The 16,853-nt window shown below is 43.0% G+C and overlaps 1 protein-coding gene and 1 non-coding gene across 2 annotated transcripts in view; one reads left to right on the top strand and one right to left on the bottom strand.

Moving 5' to 3' along the window:
* LOC120539782 (lectin-like) overlaps positions 1-16,853 on the top strand; it is a 43,015-nt gene that overhangs the window by 25,629 nt on the left and 533 nt on the right. The window contains exon 5 of the mRNA XM_039770165.1: positions 3,754-3,865. Within this exon, the coding sequence (XP_039626099.1) occupies positions 3,754-3,865 (112 nt within the window). The remainder of the gene's footprint in view (positions 1-3,753; positions 3,866-16,853) is intronic.
* Positions 5,291-5,373, bottom strand: trnal-uaa. The gene has a single exon. It is a non-coding gene; the product is annotated as a tRNA-Leu (tRNA).

Here is a 16,853-nt window from a genome sequence, read left to right as displayed (position 1 = left end):
CTGTGTGGGTTTCCTCCCACAATCCAAAGACATGCAGGTTAGGTGGATTGGCGATTCTAAATTGGCCCTAGTGTGTGCTTGGCGTGTGTCCTGTGGTAGGTTGGCACCCTGCCCAGGATTGGTTCCTGTGTTGGCTGGGATTGGCTTCCAGCAGACCCCTGTGACCCTGTATTTGGATTCAGCGGGTTAGAAAATGGATGGATGTTACCACCTTGCCAATCTATATTTGACCATGGAGAAAGAAAAACAGAAAAGCACCAAACCAAGCAATGGAAGAGAACCCTGGTATCTACATGTCTTGTGCATATGTTAAGCATAAGGCACATTGTCTTACCCTTTGCCCCTCATCCCACCCACCTTGTGTCGCAGTCACATGATTGGTTGGGCAAGACCTAAAAGGGTGCTTGGAATTAACCTGGGATATTCTTTTAAAAAATATCTGACTCCCCTCCAAAAACTCTAATCACTATCATATTCTGTTTAAATCTGTGCATTTATTATATCTTACAAAGTGTTATGTTATAGATCTGGCATCTGACCCCTGCTGCCACTTCTGTTCTCACAAATGCCCAAGGTACTTTTCTTCACATGTTTTGAAAGTCCCCTGACCTTTTCCTTCTGGTTCTTTGTCTACCACTCTCATTCCTGGATCCACTCCATTAGTCTTCTCTCACCCAATTCTTTCTCATCTTATACCACTCTGCTCCACCTCTAACTTCTCTACTGCAGAAACTCTTCACCCCACCACCATGTGAGCTCTCACGGTGAGGCTGGCAGTGGCTACATACCCCTTAAGGTTTTCTTCAGATTGTTGGAATTCCTCAGTCTACATGCAGGGCCCTTCAACTGGCGGCCAGTGGGCAACAATCACCTTGTAAAAAATTTACCTGGCCCGTTAAAATGCATTTATAATCACAGATAAACCTGTTTCTGAGCGTGAATGTACTGATTTCAAATTCCTCAAACAGAAAATGACTTGTTGTCTTGGCTCTCCCCTTGTTGTCACATTACATTTAGAGTTCTCGGAAGTGCGCACTTAGAAGCTTCGCTAGGTGGCAAGACTGCACTACTCCTCTTTTTCAACTAGCAAATATCTGCAAACATGTCTTAATCAAACTTAAAAAAGTGAAGAATTGATGATGAAAATAAATAGCTTAATAATAATTGGTATAAGAAATATCTGTTTGTACCTGTTTTAACAAAACCCATGTGTCTGCTCTGTAACAAGTCTGTTGCTGTCACAAAATAATACAACTTGAGAAGGCACTTTAATACCAAGCACACAAACTTTGACACAAATTTTCCAGCAGGCTCAGATGTTTGTAGGTGTAAAGTGCAAAGCCTACTAATGAGCTATGAAAGCAGATGAGATATTGTGGTTCAATCATGTTCTGAGCAGGAAAAGGCTGCAGAAGCCTCCCTCTGTGTAGCATGGAATTTCAAAATAAAGAAAAAAAAATGTTCACTGACCTCTTAGGCACAGCCATCTCTGTGGAGAGAGCATTGTCCTCGTCGAGAAGTTTACTTACCTCAGCAGTGACATTCATTCATGGAAAGCATAGGGGGTCATGAGGTCACTGGAAAGGGGGTTTTGCACTCCCAATATCTATGCAAAATGATGAAGGTCCAAGTCTTTAGAGTCCTGGTGCTTCCTGTCTTGCTATATGGTTGCTAGACATGGATGCTATCCAGTGACATGAAACAAAGACTGAACTTCTTCAGTACTGTGTCTCTTTGGAGAATCCTTGGGTACCATTGATTTGATTTTGTGCCAAATGAGTGGTTGTTCATGGAGTCCCAAATGAGACACATTACCTTTATTGTGAAGGAGCGACAGTTATGGCACTATGGCCATGTGGCGTGATTCCCCAAGGGTGATCCAGCTCACAGGATCCTCATTGTTGAGGCTGCAGTAGATAGATAGTCATTTCCGGAGGGTGGGACTGGACCGCGTGTCTGCCTGGGGGGTTGCCAACCAGGATCCCGAGCTATTGTGTAGTGTGATGGGTGCAGCAACATGCTGTAGCAGTGCATGCTCCCCATCCTTACCTGACCTGATCTCAAATTTTATAAAAGTACTTCATTAATCATTCTGATAAAAATTCAGTCAGAAGGACTTCATTTTAGACATTTTTAGATTTTGTGGTCTATAACATGATATATACCGTTACCATCCAAAATTTTGTAAATACTATAATTTATAATTTTGCTAATATCAACCACCTCTAACAAACAGCAACATTTCTGCAGGAAACAAATGGTTTCCTCTGTAGTGCTCTCCCATGAACACAAGTACTGTTCAGTGTTTTTCATTAAAGTGCACACATGGCCATAGACTTTGACAACTTCAAGGTATTTCTGCAGGTTCTTTGTTGTTACATTAGGGTTCTTTCTCATCTCCCTCAGCACCACACACTGCACCGTGATTGTGATCTTTGTAGGACACTCACTCCTAATTAACTTCCTCAGATTGCAGACAGTTTGTTTAACTGTTAACTGATGAACACCTTGGCCACCACAAATACTTTTCTACCCTTTTCTAGCTTTACGCATCTCTACAATTCTCCAAGGACCTCTGATATTTGTTGTTTTATACTATTGTGTTTTCTTTTTGAACATTAAAACATTTGTTTTTCCCTTCAGTAGTATCATAGTTGTGATTATTTTTAATGATATGTATACAGCTGTTGGTTCTTCTTAGGTCTGTCTTTTCTTTTTTCTCAATTTTTTGTTGTAATAAGCAGTGACTAATTCCTTTAGTGATGATTATTCTGTGTTTTTTATTGGCCTCACTAGCCTAGACATTTATATACTTTTTCCAGCCTGGACTGTGAATGTTTAAATGATGTGTCCAGTATAGACAAGGGGAATCCAAATGTTTGTGTATTAAAAGTTTAAGTAGATTACTTTTGCCTATTATTGTAACTTAGTTGAAGATTTATCTACATTGGTATGAGTAATTAATGGAGAAATCCAGGTACTTCCGAAGGGTCCAATTTTTTCTTGCAATGTTTAGCATATATCTAAAGTTTTGTAGTTCTTCTGTTTGTTGTGGTGTTTTGGTTGAATTGCCCAATATATAATTACCTAATTTTATTCCTATTTCACTTCATAATTTTTGACATAGCTGCTTCAACTAATCAAGCTTTTGGGGGTCAAGCAACACACACCATGAAAATCTTGTCTGAGCATCTTAGCACTTGAGCGCTAAACACAAAAATGAACACTGAGGTTGATTCTTTTTGGATTATTCCTGAATGAAAACATTCCTCCAAAGTTACCTCAAATGACTAGTCAAAAAATTAAAATCCAAATATCCATCCATCCATTTCTAAACTAGCCTGAGCTGTCAACATTTGACATGTGGGAGAAACACTGGACAGGGCGCACTCATGCACACCACTATGCTTAAACCAAGCCACTTTAGCGTCTCATTTTACTTTAGCACAAGCATAGTTGATTAAATCAGAGTACCAGGCACAAGAAGAAAGTGCATATTCCACAAAGAAAAACAAATACATAATAGCTACATAACTGGCAAGGCCAGGCAGACCAATAGAATGGACAGTTGTAGAATTGGGTGGACAGTTGTAGAAGCAAATGGCACATGGAATACAGGACCATCAGCAGGATCCAGACTCATCCCTGACAGCAAAATATGGCACATGCAATGATGCAATCCACAAAGAAAAATAAAAAAAGATGTCTTTTTCATCAACCTTCAAGTCAAAAGTTATTTGTTTTTCATTTTAGGACAGTACCTTTAAGTGGACAGATGGATCAAAATTTGGCTTCCAGCATTGGAATGAAAATCAACCTGACAATTCTGGAGGATATGAGCACTGTGTTCACATCATTGGTGGCAGTAAGGAGCTCATCTATTAAACTGCTATAAATATCTATAAAATAATATAAAGCATGTTGGTGCACTGTGATGTTCACTTAGCTTTGGATTATAAATATGCTACATGAAGTCAGATGTGAATTATGAACTTAAATAAAGGGACTGATTATAAGTGGTTTAGGTGCTGGGCCTGAAACCATAATACTGCCAACTTCTCATATTTGACCTCTGACACATGGTGTGACCCAATGCATGGCAAGAAAACTTGCATGCCTGGTGTTCAACTAGCTGAGGCAGGCATGTGTCACTCCTCTTGTCAGGTTGCTACACTGGCTCCCTGGAGATAGCACATATTAAGTTCATATCCTTGGTATTCGTCAATGGGCAAGTACCTATATATGGAGACACATGTGAGATCCTGTGCTCCTCCTCGAACACTCAGGAGTAGTATTAAGGCAGGGTGTTTCTGTCAAAATGTCAATCAAAGATCATTGATGATTTCATGGACCCGCCCCTTTCCTCTGATTGGTGGATTCCAACCTGCCCCTGCCTAACCCTGCTCAGACCCTACCTTAATCCCACCCCCTCCACCTGATTAGTCAGGATTTGTGTCAAGATCAGTTTGATGGGTGTTGGTCCCACCCAGACTCCACCGTAATCCCACCCCCACTTGCCTGATTGGTTCAGGGATTGTGTCAAGGGCAGTTTGATGGATGCTGCCTTTGCATTGCCAGCCCCATCTGTAAACACCTGTTTGTTGGCTGGCACCCCTCCCTGCCCCTTTTCATGAGGCCCTTTATATCAAAAGAACGACCTTGCCATGAACCCAAGCCGACATGTCCAGACATGTTACTGCTCATACCCAGCCGGCCAGGTCTCCCTTATAGCCGCTCCTGCAGTTCCAGTGAAACAGCCTTCACCATCTCACAGAATGGTAAGCTGACAGGCTCTGTGCACTCATGGCTCAGTGTGTAGAGAGAGAGAGAGAGAGAGAGAGAGAGAGAGAGAGAGAGAGAGAGAGAGCAGGTACATTCCTGTAGCTTGAATCTGGCAGGCCCTGAATGTGCCTACCTCCCTGCTGTGGGCTCCTTCGCTGAGAAAGCAGAAACTCGTTTTGTGGTTTTTAACTTTTGAAGGTAAAGGATTTTAGGTATTGCATGTAAAGCATGAGATAACTAGTTCAATATAAGCCTTTTAAGAATCACACAGAGGTAAATAGTATACAGCAATTCCCTTTTAAATGACGCTTGATACGTATAAAAATCTATCTATCTAAAACAAACCCTTTTCTATCAAATACACCACATTTTAAATAATCAAGTACATTTATGTATGTATTTTCAGCTGAGCTAAGGATCCACATTGCAGAAGCATTTCACTTAACTTTCTAAAGGTGAGAGCTGTACCCAGACACACAGAGTGAATGGGCATGCTTGAATAACAAGATACCAGAAGTGGAAATTGAACCCACACTGGCATTTGCCCATTGGATCTTAAGTCCAATGCCTTAACCACTTGGCCATTCTGCTGGTAGAAAAAGCCATTTTAATCAATCCTCGCCGCTCCATGAAAACTGTGATCATTCTTTTAGTTCCTTCCAAAACAAGTGGAGATTCAGCTTCTCTTCCAAACGAGGGAGACCAGAAGGGGTGACTCCCACAGCACACAGCTGTGTGCCCTGCTCAAACATTATGTGAAATACTCTATCTAAGATTAGCTTTTATTTTGCTCATACGCGTAAGAAACAGGTTCACACATACAGGCCTTTAACATAAGTTCATATCTTCCTGTTGTAAATGTAAAGCGGTCTTAAAACGGGTCAAAGGGCACACATTTGCTAAAAGAAATCACTCTCCTTATTATAAAGTCTGCTTTAAAAAAATACCACTCTTTTTTGGTATATATAAATAAGCGTTCAGACCGGCCCATTACACAGCTTGCCGTTAATACTGAAAGATGACTCCGAATATCGCCAAAAGACAAAACGGTGCATCTTCAACACTTCATTAGAAAAATATTTTCTATCTATCTATGTGTATGATGATTAATATACAAATACAATGTTCATATTACTGAAGCAAGCAATATTCGTTTTTTCTGTTACCAAAAAGGACATTCCAATCAATTAGTTTTTGTCTCGACCAGGCTGTCTGTTTTTATTTACATCTTTAGATTTTAAAAAGTTTTTATCCATAAATTTTTCTGACTGTACTCTGAGAAGAAAAGCGAATTCCGTGTCACTGTTGTGCCAGTTTCTTTATCTGCTTTTTTCACAAATGTAAGGTATCTTTGCAAGATGGTTGTATAAAGTTTTACCTTTGCATCAGCGCTCAAGTAACTGCATTCAAGTATGAATTTAATTTGTTTATCCAGTTCATTTTCCATAGTGTTTAAAAGGTCGCTAGAAGCCGGGGCTTTCTGTTGCAATTGAGCCATTTGTTGTTGATGTACCAGGGACATCTTGCACTTGTATTCCATATTTATACTCTCAAACCTATTACATTAGTAATGAAAGGAATGACCGTGCTTAATAGGGCTCTGAGAAACCCTCCTTTCTGATTTAAAAATTTACTTGCCCATATCCATATCAAGCAAATATCACAAATATAAGACAGTAAACAACTAAATTTACAAACATTAAGTCACAGAGAAAATTAAAAACATTTTAAGACCAGATCAACAAGGGATCTCCCCCAAACTCACAGCACACTGCAACTGAACCTACGTGTTCTGCAGTATATTATCAGCTAAACTGTCATCTATTTAGCCAGTTCCATGGAGTTGCAAAGAGTTGGGGAAAACATTATTTAACATCTGTGGTGGGCTGGTGCCCTGCCCAGGGTTTGCAAGCCAACTTTTAGTGCCAGACAAGGTCATAACAATAGCAAGCTAATGTTAATTAGCATAATACTAGCAGATGTTAAATAATCTATCCATCCATTATCGAACCCGCTATATAACTACAGGGTCACGGGGGTCAGCTGGAGCCAATCCCAGCCAACACAGGGTGCATAGCAGGAAATAAACTCCGGGCAGGGCGCCAGCCCACTGCAGTAAATAAAACTTGCAAATGTCAAATTAAAAATATTAAATATTAAAACTGAATAAAACACAGAAGTAACATTTAATGATATCAATTAGTGATGTAAAAAATAAATCCAACATGCAGTAAGTAACATAAGCATAACTGTGGAGTAGAGCCATTGAAAATCAACATGAATTTAATATCATTAATTCTGAAGACAGGACAAAAGCAATGATTTAATGCTTTTCTGAAATTATTTTTCCCTCATATTATGTTGCACTTCTTTTTAAATTCTTAAGTTTTTATATTTTTATACTGCATGAATATATTGTCAGTTACTCTATACTGTTTTAAAATATTTACAATATAATCTAAACTGAACAGAAAGATTTCCAATTTAAAAAATACTTACATGCCTCTGAATTTATTCTGTGACAGAGCGGGGAACTGAAGTGATAATTTATGATGCAAAAATGCAAGCTAAATGCAAAGACATCAGTTCAATGAAAGTCTGTAACAAGAAGAAATCCCTACAATTTTCATATTCCGAAGCTACCAGGTGCTCAGTCTAGCTTTAAGCTTGGAATGAAAAACAAGTTTTCAAAAACAGCCCAAAAGCCAAAGGTTGTACCTGTCAAGTGGAAAAATGTATCTTATTCAGGTCTGTGAAATGTACTTCTGCATAAAAAAGCCTAATTTATCAGGAGTATAGTAATTGTTAATAGTTAATACAGAAAAGAGAAAACAGAACACATGCAGCACTTCTCCTATCTCTTCTGAAAAACAAGAGGTAAACTTTGAACATAATGTACTGTGACTGGTTAACACTGTGGACACATGCACTATATCTCTGTCATATTGACCTTTAAAGAATAAATATTATCGAATCTTTTGCAATCTCTATTACAATATCCATAGGAAGTTCGACAATTATGTGGAGATCATTTAGTTTGTTAGACTCATGTGGGTAGCGAACAGGTACATATTCTGAAATATGTTATCCAGATGAGTCATCTTTTTTTAGTTAGCATGTTGGCGCTGTTCATTTTCAATATATGTTGTATATTTCCTTGGCCCAAGGGTTTCTTGTCAAAAGGTTAAAATAAACAGAGATACAAGACAGACCTATCGAAACAGCAATATTTGTTATTAAGTGTATAGGTTTGTCTTGCATTCTAATTCTTAAAGCTGTATCAAACTATTGTTTATTTCAAAGCAAAATGCATCCAATAATTTTGTTTATAACTAAATTAAATAAATAAACATACAATAAAACACAGTGCTTGATTATACTTAACACTAATTGATATCATTAAATGTTACTTTTATGTTTTATTCAGTCTTAATATTTAATATTTTTAATTTGACTTTTGCAAGTTTTATTTAAAAATTAACTCTTTAAGACATATTTCCTATTCAGACTATTCCAGATTGCACATGTCAAAAAAGCTTATTATTTATTTCAAAAGGTTTCTTTTCATGCTGGTTTTGTCACCTATCAATTGGTCAATCTTTTTTTATACATCATTACTGTTTTTCAAATTGTAATAACTGCTTTATAACTCCACTTTTTCATGTGATTATTTACTTAATAATTACCTTTATTTATTTTGGCACAAATGACAATTGCCATTACACTCAAAACTACCAGTCTAGTTAATATTCCTAACTCCAATATTTAATGTTCTTCCTGAATCAGGAGGAACACAAAACCAACTTTTAGTGCCAGACAAGGACATAACAATAGCAGGCTAATGTTAATTAGCCTCATACTAGCAGATGTTAAATAATGTTTTCCCCAACTCTTTGCAACTCCATGGAACTGGCTAAATAGATGACAGTTTAGCTAATAATATACTGCAGAACACGTAGGTTCAGTTGCAGTGTGCTGTGAGCTTGGTGGTGATCCCTTGTTGATCTGGTCTTAAAATGTTTTTAATTTTCTATGTGACTTAATGTTTGTAAATTTAGTTGTTTACTGTCTTATATTTGTGATACTTGCTTGATATGGATATGGGCAAGTAAATTTTTAAATCAGAAAGGAGGGTTTCTCAGAGCCCTATTAAGCGCTGCCATTCCTTTCATTACTAATGTAATAGGTTTGAGAGTATAAATATGGAATACAAGTACAAGATGTCCCTGGTACATCAACAACAAATGGCTCAATTGCAACAGAAAGCCCCGGCTTCTAGCGACCTTTTAAGCACTACGGAAAGTGAACTGGATAAACAAATGAAATTCACACTTGAATGCAGTGACTTGAGCGCTGATGCAAAAGTAAAACTTTTACTTAAAGTTAAAGTAAAACTAAACGACCATCTTGCAAAGATACCTTACCTTTGTGAAAAAAGCGGATAAAGAAACCGGTACAACAGTGACACGGAATTCACTTTTCTTCTCCGAGTACAGTCAGAAAAATTTATGGATAAAAACTTTTTAAAATCTAAAGATGCAAATAAAAACAGACAGCCTGGTCAAGACAAAAACTAATTGATTGGAATGTCTATTTCGGTAACTGAAAAAACTAATAATGCTTGCTTCAGTAATATGAACATTGTATTTGTACATTAATCATCATATACATAGATAGATAGATAGATAGATAGATAGATAGATAGATAGATAGATAGATAGATAGATAGATAGATAGATAGATAGATAGAGTCACACTGCGTGTGCATGGGAAGCAGCTGAAGGGCTTAGACAATACTGTTTATACATCTGCCCAGGGGGGTACGGCAGCGCTCTTTCTGAGTTCTCTGCAGGTCTTACCGGAAATCCCACCAGGAGCCGCCATTTCCAGGAAGGACACACCACCTCGGTTCCGGCCCCAAGAATGAGGTCACTTCGGTTCCGGCCCCAAGGGTGATGTCACTTCCAGTTCCGCCCAGAGGGCGACATCATTTCCGCCCTCTGAGCTATAAAGCTCACTGCCTTTGCTTAGGCAGGCAGTTCTGTCTTGGACTCTGTTGTGTAAACAACTGTTTTGAAATGCCTCAAATTCTTTGCAGCGGAAACCGCATTAAGCGGGTGGCTGCCCCAAACCTTTCACGCCTCTGGTCTCCAGTTATTACAGTGGCGTAGGCGGCAGGATGGTGTCCCGAAGAACCGGGACACGGACCTTCAAGGAACCAGGTGGGTGAGTACGGGGCGAGTTTGGGGCAGGGAGTGGGAGGGTCAGGAAGGGCGGTGCAGGCTCTGCTCCACGAGCATAACCGGGGCTACCAACCCATCTCGTGGAGAAGGTAGAGGGGACCCACAGGCGTGGGCTGGCTTCTGGGGAAAACACACGAGTGGCTCAGTATGCTCTTCTGGGTAGGAAAGCCGAGCAGCCCATCGGGACCAAGGTCCCTGTTAGCGATGGGCTGTCCCCAGGCCGGCAGGTAAAGAATATAATAGACTGGGAGTTTAACCCAACAAAGGGCTGTCAGAGCAGGCTATGGCTCTCTGGCAACAGGTGGGTGAGTGGCTACGGCCATTTGATTTGACCCCCTTGCAAATAGTGCAGCAAGTGGCCTGTTTTTTGCTGCTACAGCGAATACCCCAGGAATTTGCCCAGCCGGCCTGGGGAGAATTCCATTCTGGACGAGCTGCTACAGCTCTTGCAACCCAGAGGCCGGCTGTGAAACCGGGAGGGCAGACCAGCCGCTCTGTGGACTACCGGGAGTTATGTCCTACAAAGCAGTCCCTTCCACGCAATCCAGAGCCTGTTCGAAGTCGCGGGCCGTCTGGCTTGCGACCTGTCGAGGAACAAGGCGGACCGTAGGGGACAATGGCGGGGTTGTTTGTGTGCCCTTAGCAATCCCTGGCGGATAAACATACGGGAGAGCTTATTATTAATGGACATATGGTAACAGCGCTGTTTGATTCCGGCAGTAGCGTGTCTGTCGTTGCTCGCCGTTTTGTTCTACGCAACAATGGATTAAAAAAGACCAGTCTAAAATGTATACGGAGATATCCGCTCGTACAATACCGCCCGGTGTTACGTATGTCTCGGAGGAACCCTTGGCTTACCGTAGCGGTACACCGGATCCTCCGTTTCCGTAATCCTCGGGGGGACTGGTCTGACAGTAACGCGGTAGTTTAGAAAGCATTCCCGAAAAGCTTTTGGCCTCGTTATAGATGATAAAGACTCATCTCAAGCTGCTTCCACACCGTGTAATCAGCCGACAGGGAGTGGGGGTAGGCCAAGAGAGTGACGAAGATACTCCCGGACCGTCGCGGGCTACTACGTCATCCACTAGCGCCCGGCAGCGAGGAGGATTCTCCGCCCCTTGAGGTCAGACCGGACCCGCTCTCTGAGTTGCACTTTCAGTTTAGAGCGACTCCGGCTTCTTTCAAGAGAACAGTGGAATGGCGACTCTCTGAAGCACATAAAGAATGCAGTGGTTCTCGTTAACGCCAAGCGCGCATTTGCCCATGCCACAGGGACCTCACTTTGTCATGGATAATGAATTATTGTATCGGGTTGCTGAACATGAGGGAAGGTCGGAAGTTGTTGCTAGTCCCGCGGACCTACGGCGGCAGGTTTGCGAGTTAGCCCACTCTCACCTTCTTGGAGGCCATCTCGGCTCCGATAAAACATTAGAGCGCATTAAGCTCCGTTTTTTGGCGGGGATTAATGAGGAGGTTAGCGCTTTTGCATTTCCTGCCGGAGTGTCAACTGCGGCAAATTCCTAGGAAGGACCGTGCTCCTCTGATTCCCCTTCCCCTTATTGGCGTTCCTTTGACAGGATTGGGGTGGATATAGTAGGACCCTGGAGCCCTCAGCCGAGGATATAAATATATACTCGTCCTCGTGGATTATGCAACCCGATTCCCTGAAGCCGTTCCATTGCGCTCGGCTACCACTAAAAATATTGCCGGGAACTAGTAGGAGTCTTTTCACGCGTGGGCATTCCTAGAGAAGTCCTGACGGACCAAGGAGCGCCTTTCACCTCGGAAGCGTTCAAGGAGACTGCCAAGTTACTGAAAATAAAGCATTTAAAACCTCGGTGTATCATCCTCAAACCGATGGGCTAGTGGAGAGATTCAATCAAACTCTCAAGCAAATGCTACGTAAGGTAGTCAGCAAGGATGGGAGGAATTGGGACCAACTCCTCCCCTTGTCCTCTTTGCCTACGGGAAGTCCCTCAAGCCTCTACGGGTTCTCTCCCTTTGAATTACTATACGGAAGACAGCCCGGGGCTTATTAGATATTTTAAAGAGGGCTGGGAAGGGGAGGCACAGCCCTCCACTAACATTTTGGAGTATATCGCCCAATTGCGATAGATTTGATGTAATAAGACCTATACTAAAAGTCATATCGAGGAGGCACAATCAGCACAGGCCGCCTGTATGACCGTGTACGACTCTCCGGGAGTTCCAACGGGGATCGCGTCATGGTATTGGTTCCTACTTCACACTCTAAACTGCTCGCACATTGGCTAGGCCCCTCTGAAATTAAGGAGAGGAAGGGATTGGTGACTATTTGGTAAACAGCCCAATCGCCGACCAGCTGGCGAATATATCATGTAAACCTGCTGAAACCGTGGAAGGAGAGGGATCCCGATCCCTCCTCCGGACAGCCCTGCTCTCTCTCGGAAGTAAGTGCCCTTAATTTCGCGAACAGCTATCTCCCAGACAGAGACAGGAGCTCAAGCAGCTATCCGCTCGGTCCCAGAGGTGGTAAGTGAACAGCCAGGTCGGACCTCTCTGATTGCGCGACATAGTGACTGACCGGGGTGATCGTCCGTGGCGACCCTACAGACTCCGGAGGCAAAGAAAGTAGAAGTGGAACTGGAAATCAAGCGAATGCTGGCACTAGGAGTGATCGAGGAAAGTAGTAGTCCCTGGTCCAGCCCCATCGTCTTGATTGCTAAGCCTGACGGCAGTTGGAGGTTTTGCAATGACTTCCGTCGGCTCAACCAAGTTTCCGATTTGATGCTTATCCCATGCCTCGCGTGGGCGACCTCCTCGAGACTGGGACCAGCCAAATTCTTGACTACACTTGACATGACAAAGGGGTACTGGCAGGTTCCTTTAGCGGAGTCCGAAGGAAAAACCGCGTTTAGCACTCCTAGCGGACACTGGCAGTATCGTGTCCTTCCATTGGGTTACACGGGCCTGCGACTTTTCAGCGTCTGGTGGACAAAGTGCTCCGGCCCCATAACTCGTTCTGTGCTGCCTATCTGGATGGCGTTGTCATCTATTCCAGCACCTGGAAGGAGCACATACAGCAGGTCACAGCAGTATTACGGACATTGGGAGAGGCCGGGCTTCGCATCAACCCCAAGAAATGTTACTTCGGGTTGAGAGAAGCCAAATATTTGGGCTACCTAGTGGGCGGGGTACTGTGAGGCCACAGTGTTCCAAGTTGCAAGCCATAATGGCCTGGCCCGTCCCAAACCAAGCGGCAAGTCCAATCCTTTCGGTTTGGCGGGTACTACCGCCGGTTTGTGCCTCGTTTCTCGAGAGCGGCGCCCTTGACCGACTTGACAAAGAAAAGAGCTCCTAATACGGTGGTATGGTCTGATAAAGCGGGGGCTGCATTCAGTGACTTAAAAAGGGCTCTGACTTCAGCACCTATCTTAATCTCCCTAACTTCTCTCTCCCTTTTGTCCTCCAGGCGGACGCCGGACACAGGCTTGGGAGCCGTGTTGAGCCAAAGCGTCGGCGGTGTTGAACACCCGTTATGTACCTGAGCGGAAACTGTTGGACGGGAGACCAGGTACGCGGCGGTGGAGAAGGAGGCTCTGGCGATCAAATGGGCGGTGGCGCAGCTGCGGTACTACCTCTTGGGTGGCGTGTTCACTCTGGTGACGGATCATGCGCCTTTAAAGTGGATGGCCCTTCACAGGGAGTGAATCCGGTCACGAGGTGGTTTCTTGACCTGCAGCAGTACAAATATCGCTCGTTCATCGACAGGGGTCCCTTCATGCCAACGCCGATGCCCTCTCCGGGCCGACCTCTCGGTGCAGGTCGCCCGACCCGGCGGGTCTGGGCTGAGGGGAGTCTTGTCACCTGCGTGTGCATGGGAAGCAGCTGAAGGGCTTAGACAATACTGTTTATACATCTGCCCAGGGGGGTACGCTGGCGCTCTTTCTGAGTTCTCTGCAGGTCTTACCCGGAAATCCCACCAGGAGCCGCCATTTCCAGGAAGGACACACCACCTCGGTTCCGGCCCCAAGAATGAGGTCACTTCGGTTCCGGCCCCAAGGGTGATGTCACTTCCAGTTCCGGCCCAGAGGACGACATCATTTCCGCCCTCTGAGCTATAAAGCTCACTGCCTTGCTTAGGCAGGCAGTTCTGTCTTGGACTCTGTTGTGTAAACAACTGTTTTGAAATGTCTCAAATTCTATTGCAGCCGGGAAACCGCATTAAACGGGTGGCTGCCCCAAACCTTTCACGCCTCTGGTCTCCAGTTATTACAATAGATAGATAGATAGATAGATAGATAGATAGATGCTTCTGCAATGTGGATCCTTAACTCAGCTGAAAATACATACATAAATGTACTTGATTATTTAAAATGTGGTGTATTTGATAGAAAAGGGCTTGTTTTAGATAGATAGATAGATAGATAGATGTATCAAGTGTCATTTAAAAGGGAATTGCTGTATACTATTTACGTCTGTGTGATTTTTAAAGGCTTATATTGAACTAGTTATCTCATGCTTTACATGCAATACCTAAAATCCTTTACCTTCAAAAGTTAAAAACCACAAAACGAGTGTCTGCTTTCTGAGCAAAGGAGCCCACAGCAGGGAGGTAGGCACATTCAGGGCCTGCCAGATTCAAGCTACAGGAATGTACCTGCTCTCTCTCTCTCTCTCTCTCTCTCTCTCTCTCTCTCTTTCTCTCTCTCTCTCTACACACTGAGCCATGAGTGCACAGAGCCTGTCAGCTTACCATTCTCTGAGATGGTGAAGGCTGTATCGCTGAAACTGCAGGTTACAGAGAGCAATTAAAAGCAGTTTAGATTGAAAAGGCTTTCCTTTTTTAAAAATTATAAAGCAAAGGTTAGATAGATATTTTAATCTCATGATAATATTAAAATATTAGATAGATACAGGGGCATACTTCAGCACCGTTGAGAAGATATGCAGGAGCGGCAGCTATAAGGGAGACTTGGCTGGCTGGGTATGAACAGGAACATGTCTGGACATGTCGATCAGGCCTTGGGTTCATTGCAAGGTCACTCTGTTGATATAAAGGGCCTCAGGAGAAGGGGTGGGGTGTTGACAGAGTTGGTTATGGGGGCAATGCAGGGGCAGCATCCAACAAACTGCTCTTGACACATTGACACAAACCCTGAACCAATCAGGCAGGTGGGGTGGGATTAAGGTAGGATCAACACCCATCAAACTGCTCTTGACACAAACCCTGAACCAATCAGGCGGGTGGGGATGGGATTACGGTGGGATCTGGGCAGGACTAACACCCATCAAACTGCTCTTGACATAAACCCTGAACCAATCAGGCGGGTGGGGGTGGGATTACGGTGGAGTCTGGGCAGGACTAACACCCATCAAACTGCTCTTGACACAAACCCTGACCAATCAGGTTGGGGGTGCATCATTTAAATCCACTAATCAGAGGAATGGGGTGGGGCCATCAAGTCATCAATCATCTTTGATTGACATTTTGACAGAAAAATCCTGCCTTAATACTACTCTCAGGTCTGCTGATGAATGGCGTCTGGTGATGCCACCTCTGTGTAACAAATCTCAATCTCAATCCAGAACGGTTAACACCCACAATGTCTTTAAAAGCGTTTGAAGCCTCAATATCTATCTAAATGATCATGGCTTTAGTAGGTTCTTGTAAGTAAGGAAAGATGGACCAGTTTTGTGTTTTGTTTGTGATGATCGATTTTGTGACCTTGTCCTTTAACATTTGTTCTTAAACAGCCCTCCAGACTGTTGTTTATTCAGTTATGTTGACCTCTTTTGTAAATTGCTTTTGATAAAAGCGTCTGCCTATTGGATGAATATAAATGTAAATATAAAAACATTCTAAAAGTGTAGCTTAAGGTGAAGAGAGGAGTGTTGAAGGCTAAAGAAAAGACATATGATGAGTTGTATGAGAGGCTGAACACTAAAGTGGGAGAAACGGATCTGTACTAATTGGCTAGACAGAGGGACCAAACTGGGGAAAAAAGTGAAACAGGTTAGGGTGATAGAGGATAAATATGGAAATGTACTCACAAGAGAGCAGAGTGTGTTGAGCAGATGGAAAGAGTACTTTGAGAGGCTGATGAATGAAGAAAATGAGAAAGAGAGAGAAGGTTGGATGATAGGAAGATAGCGAATCAGGAAGTGCTATGGATTAGCAAGGAGGAAGTAAGGACTGCTATGAAGAGGATGAAGAATGGAAAGGCTGTTGGTCCAGAGATGGCAGTGGAACTTTTAACCAGATTGTTTACTGCAATCTTGGAAAGTGAGAGGATGCCCGAGGAGTGTAGAAGAAGTCTACTGGTACTGATTTTTAAGAATAAGGGAGATGTGTAGAACTGTAGTAACTACAGTGGGATAAAATTGATGAGCCACAGTGTGAAGTTAAAGAGTAGTGGAAGCTAGGTTAAGAAGGGAGGTGATGATTAGTTAGCAACAGTATGGTTTCATACTGTGAAAGAGCACTACAGATTCTCTGAAAATAGATGGAGAAGTATAGAGTAGGCCAAAAGGAGTTGCATTGTGTTTTTGTGGACTTAGAGAAAGCATATGACAGGGTGCCTAGGGAGGAGTTGTGGGTTTGTATGAGGAAGTCGGGAGTGGCACAGCAGTATGTAAGAGTGGTAAAAGATATGCACAAGGGAAGTGTGAAAGTGGTGAGGTCTGCAGTTGGAGTGGCGGATGTATTCAAGGCGGAGGTAGGATTACATCAGGGATTGGGTCTGAACCCTTTCTTATTTGCAACAGTGATGTGCAGGTTGAGATATGAGATTATACACAAATCCCCACAGACTATGATATTTGCGGATAACATTGTGATCTGTAGCT

Source organism: Polypterus senegalus, chromosome 11 (assembly GCF_016835505.1).
Source record: "Polypterus senegalus isolate Bchr_013 chromosome 11, ASM1683550v1, whole genome shotgun sequence".
NCBI lineage: Eukaryota > Metazoa > Chordata > Cladistia > Polypteriformes > Polypteridae > Polypterus > Polypterus senegalus.
Note: the sequence above shows the minus strand (reverse complement) of the source record. Positions and strands in the feature narration are given on the sequence as shown.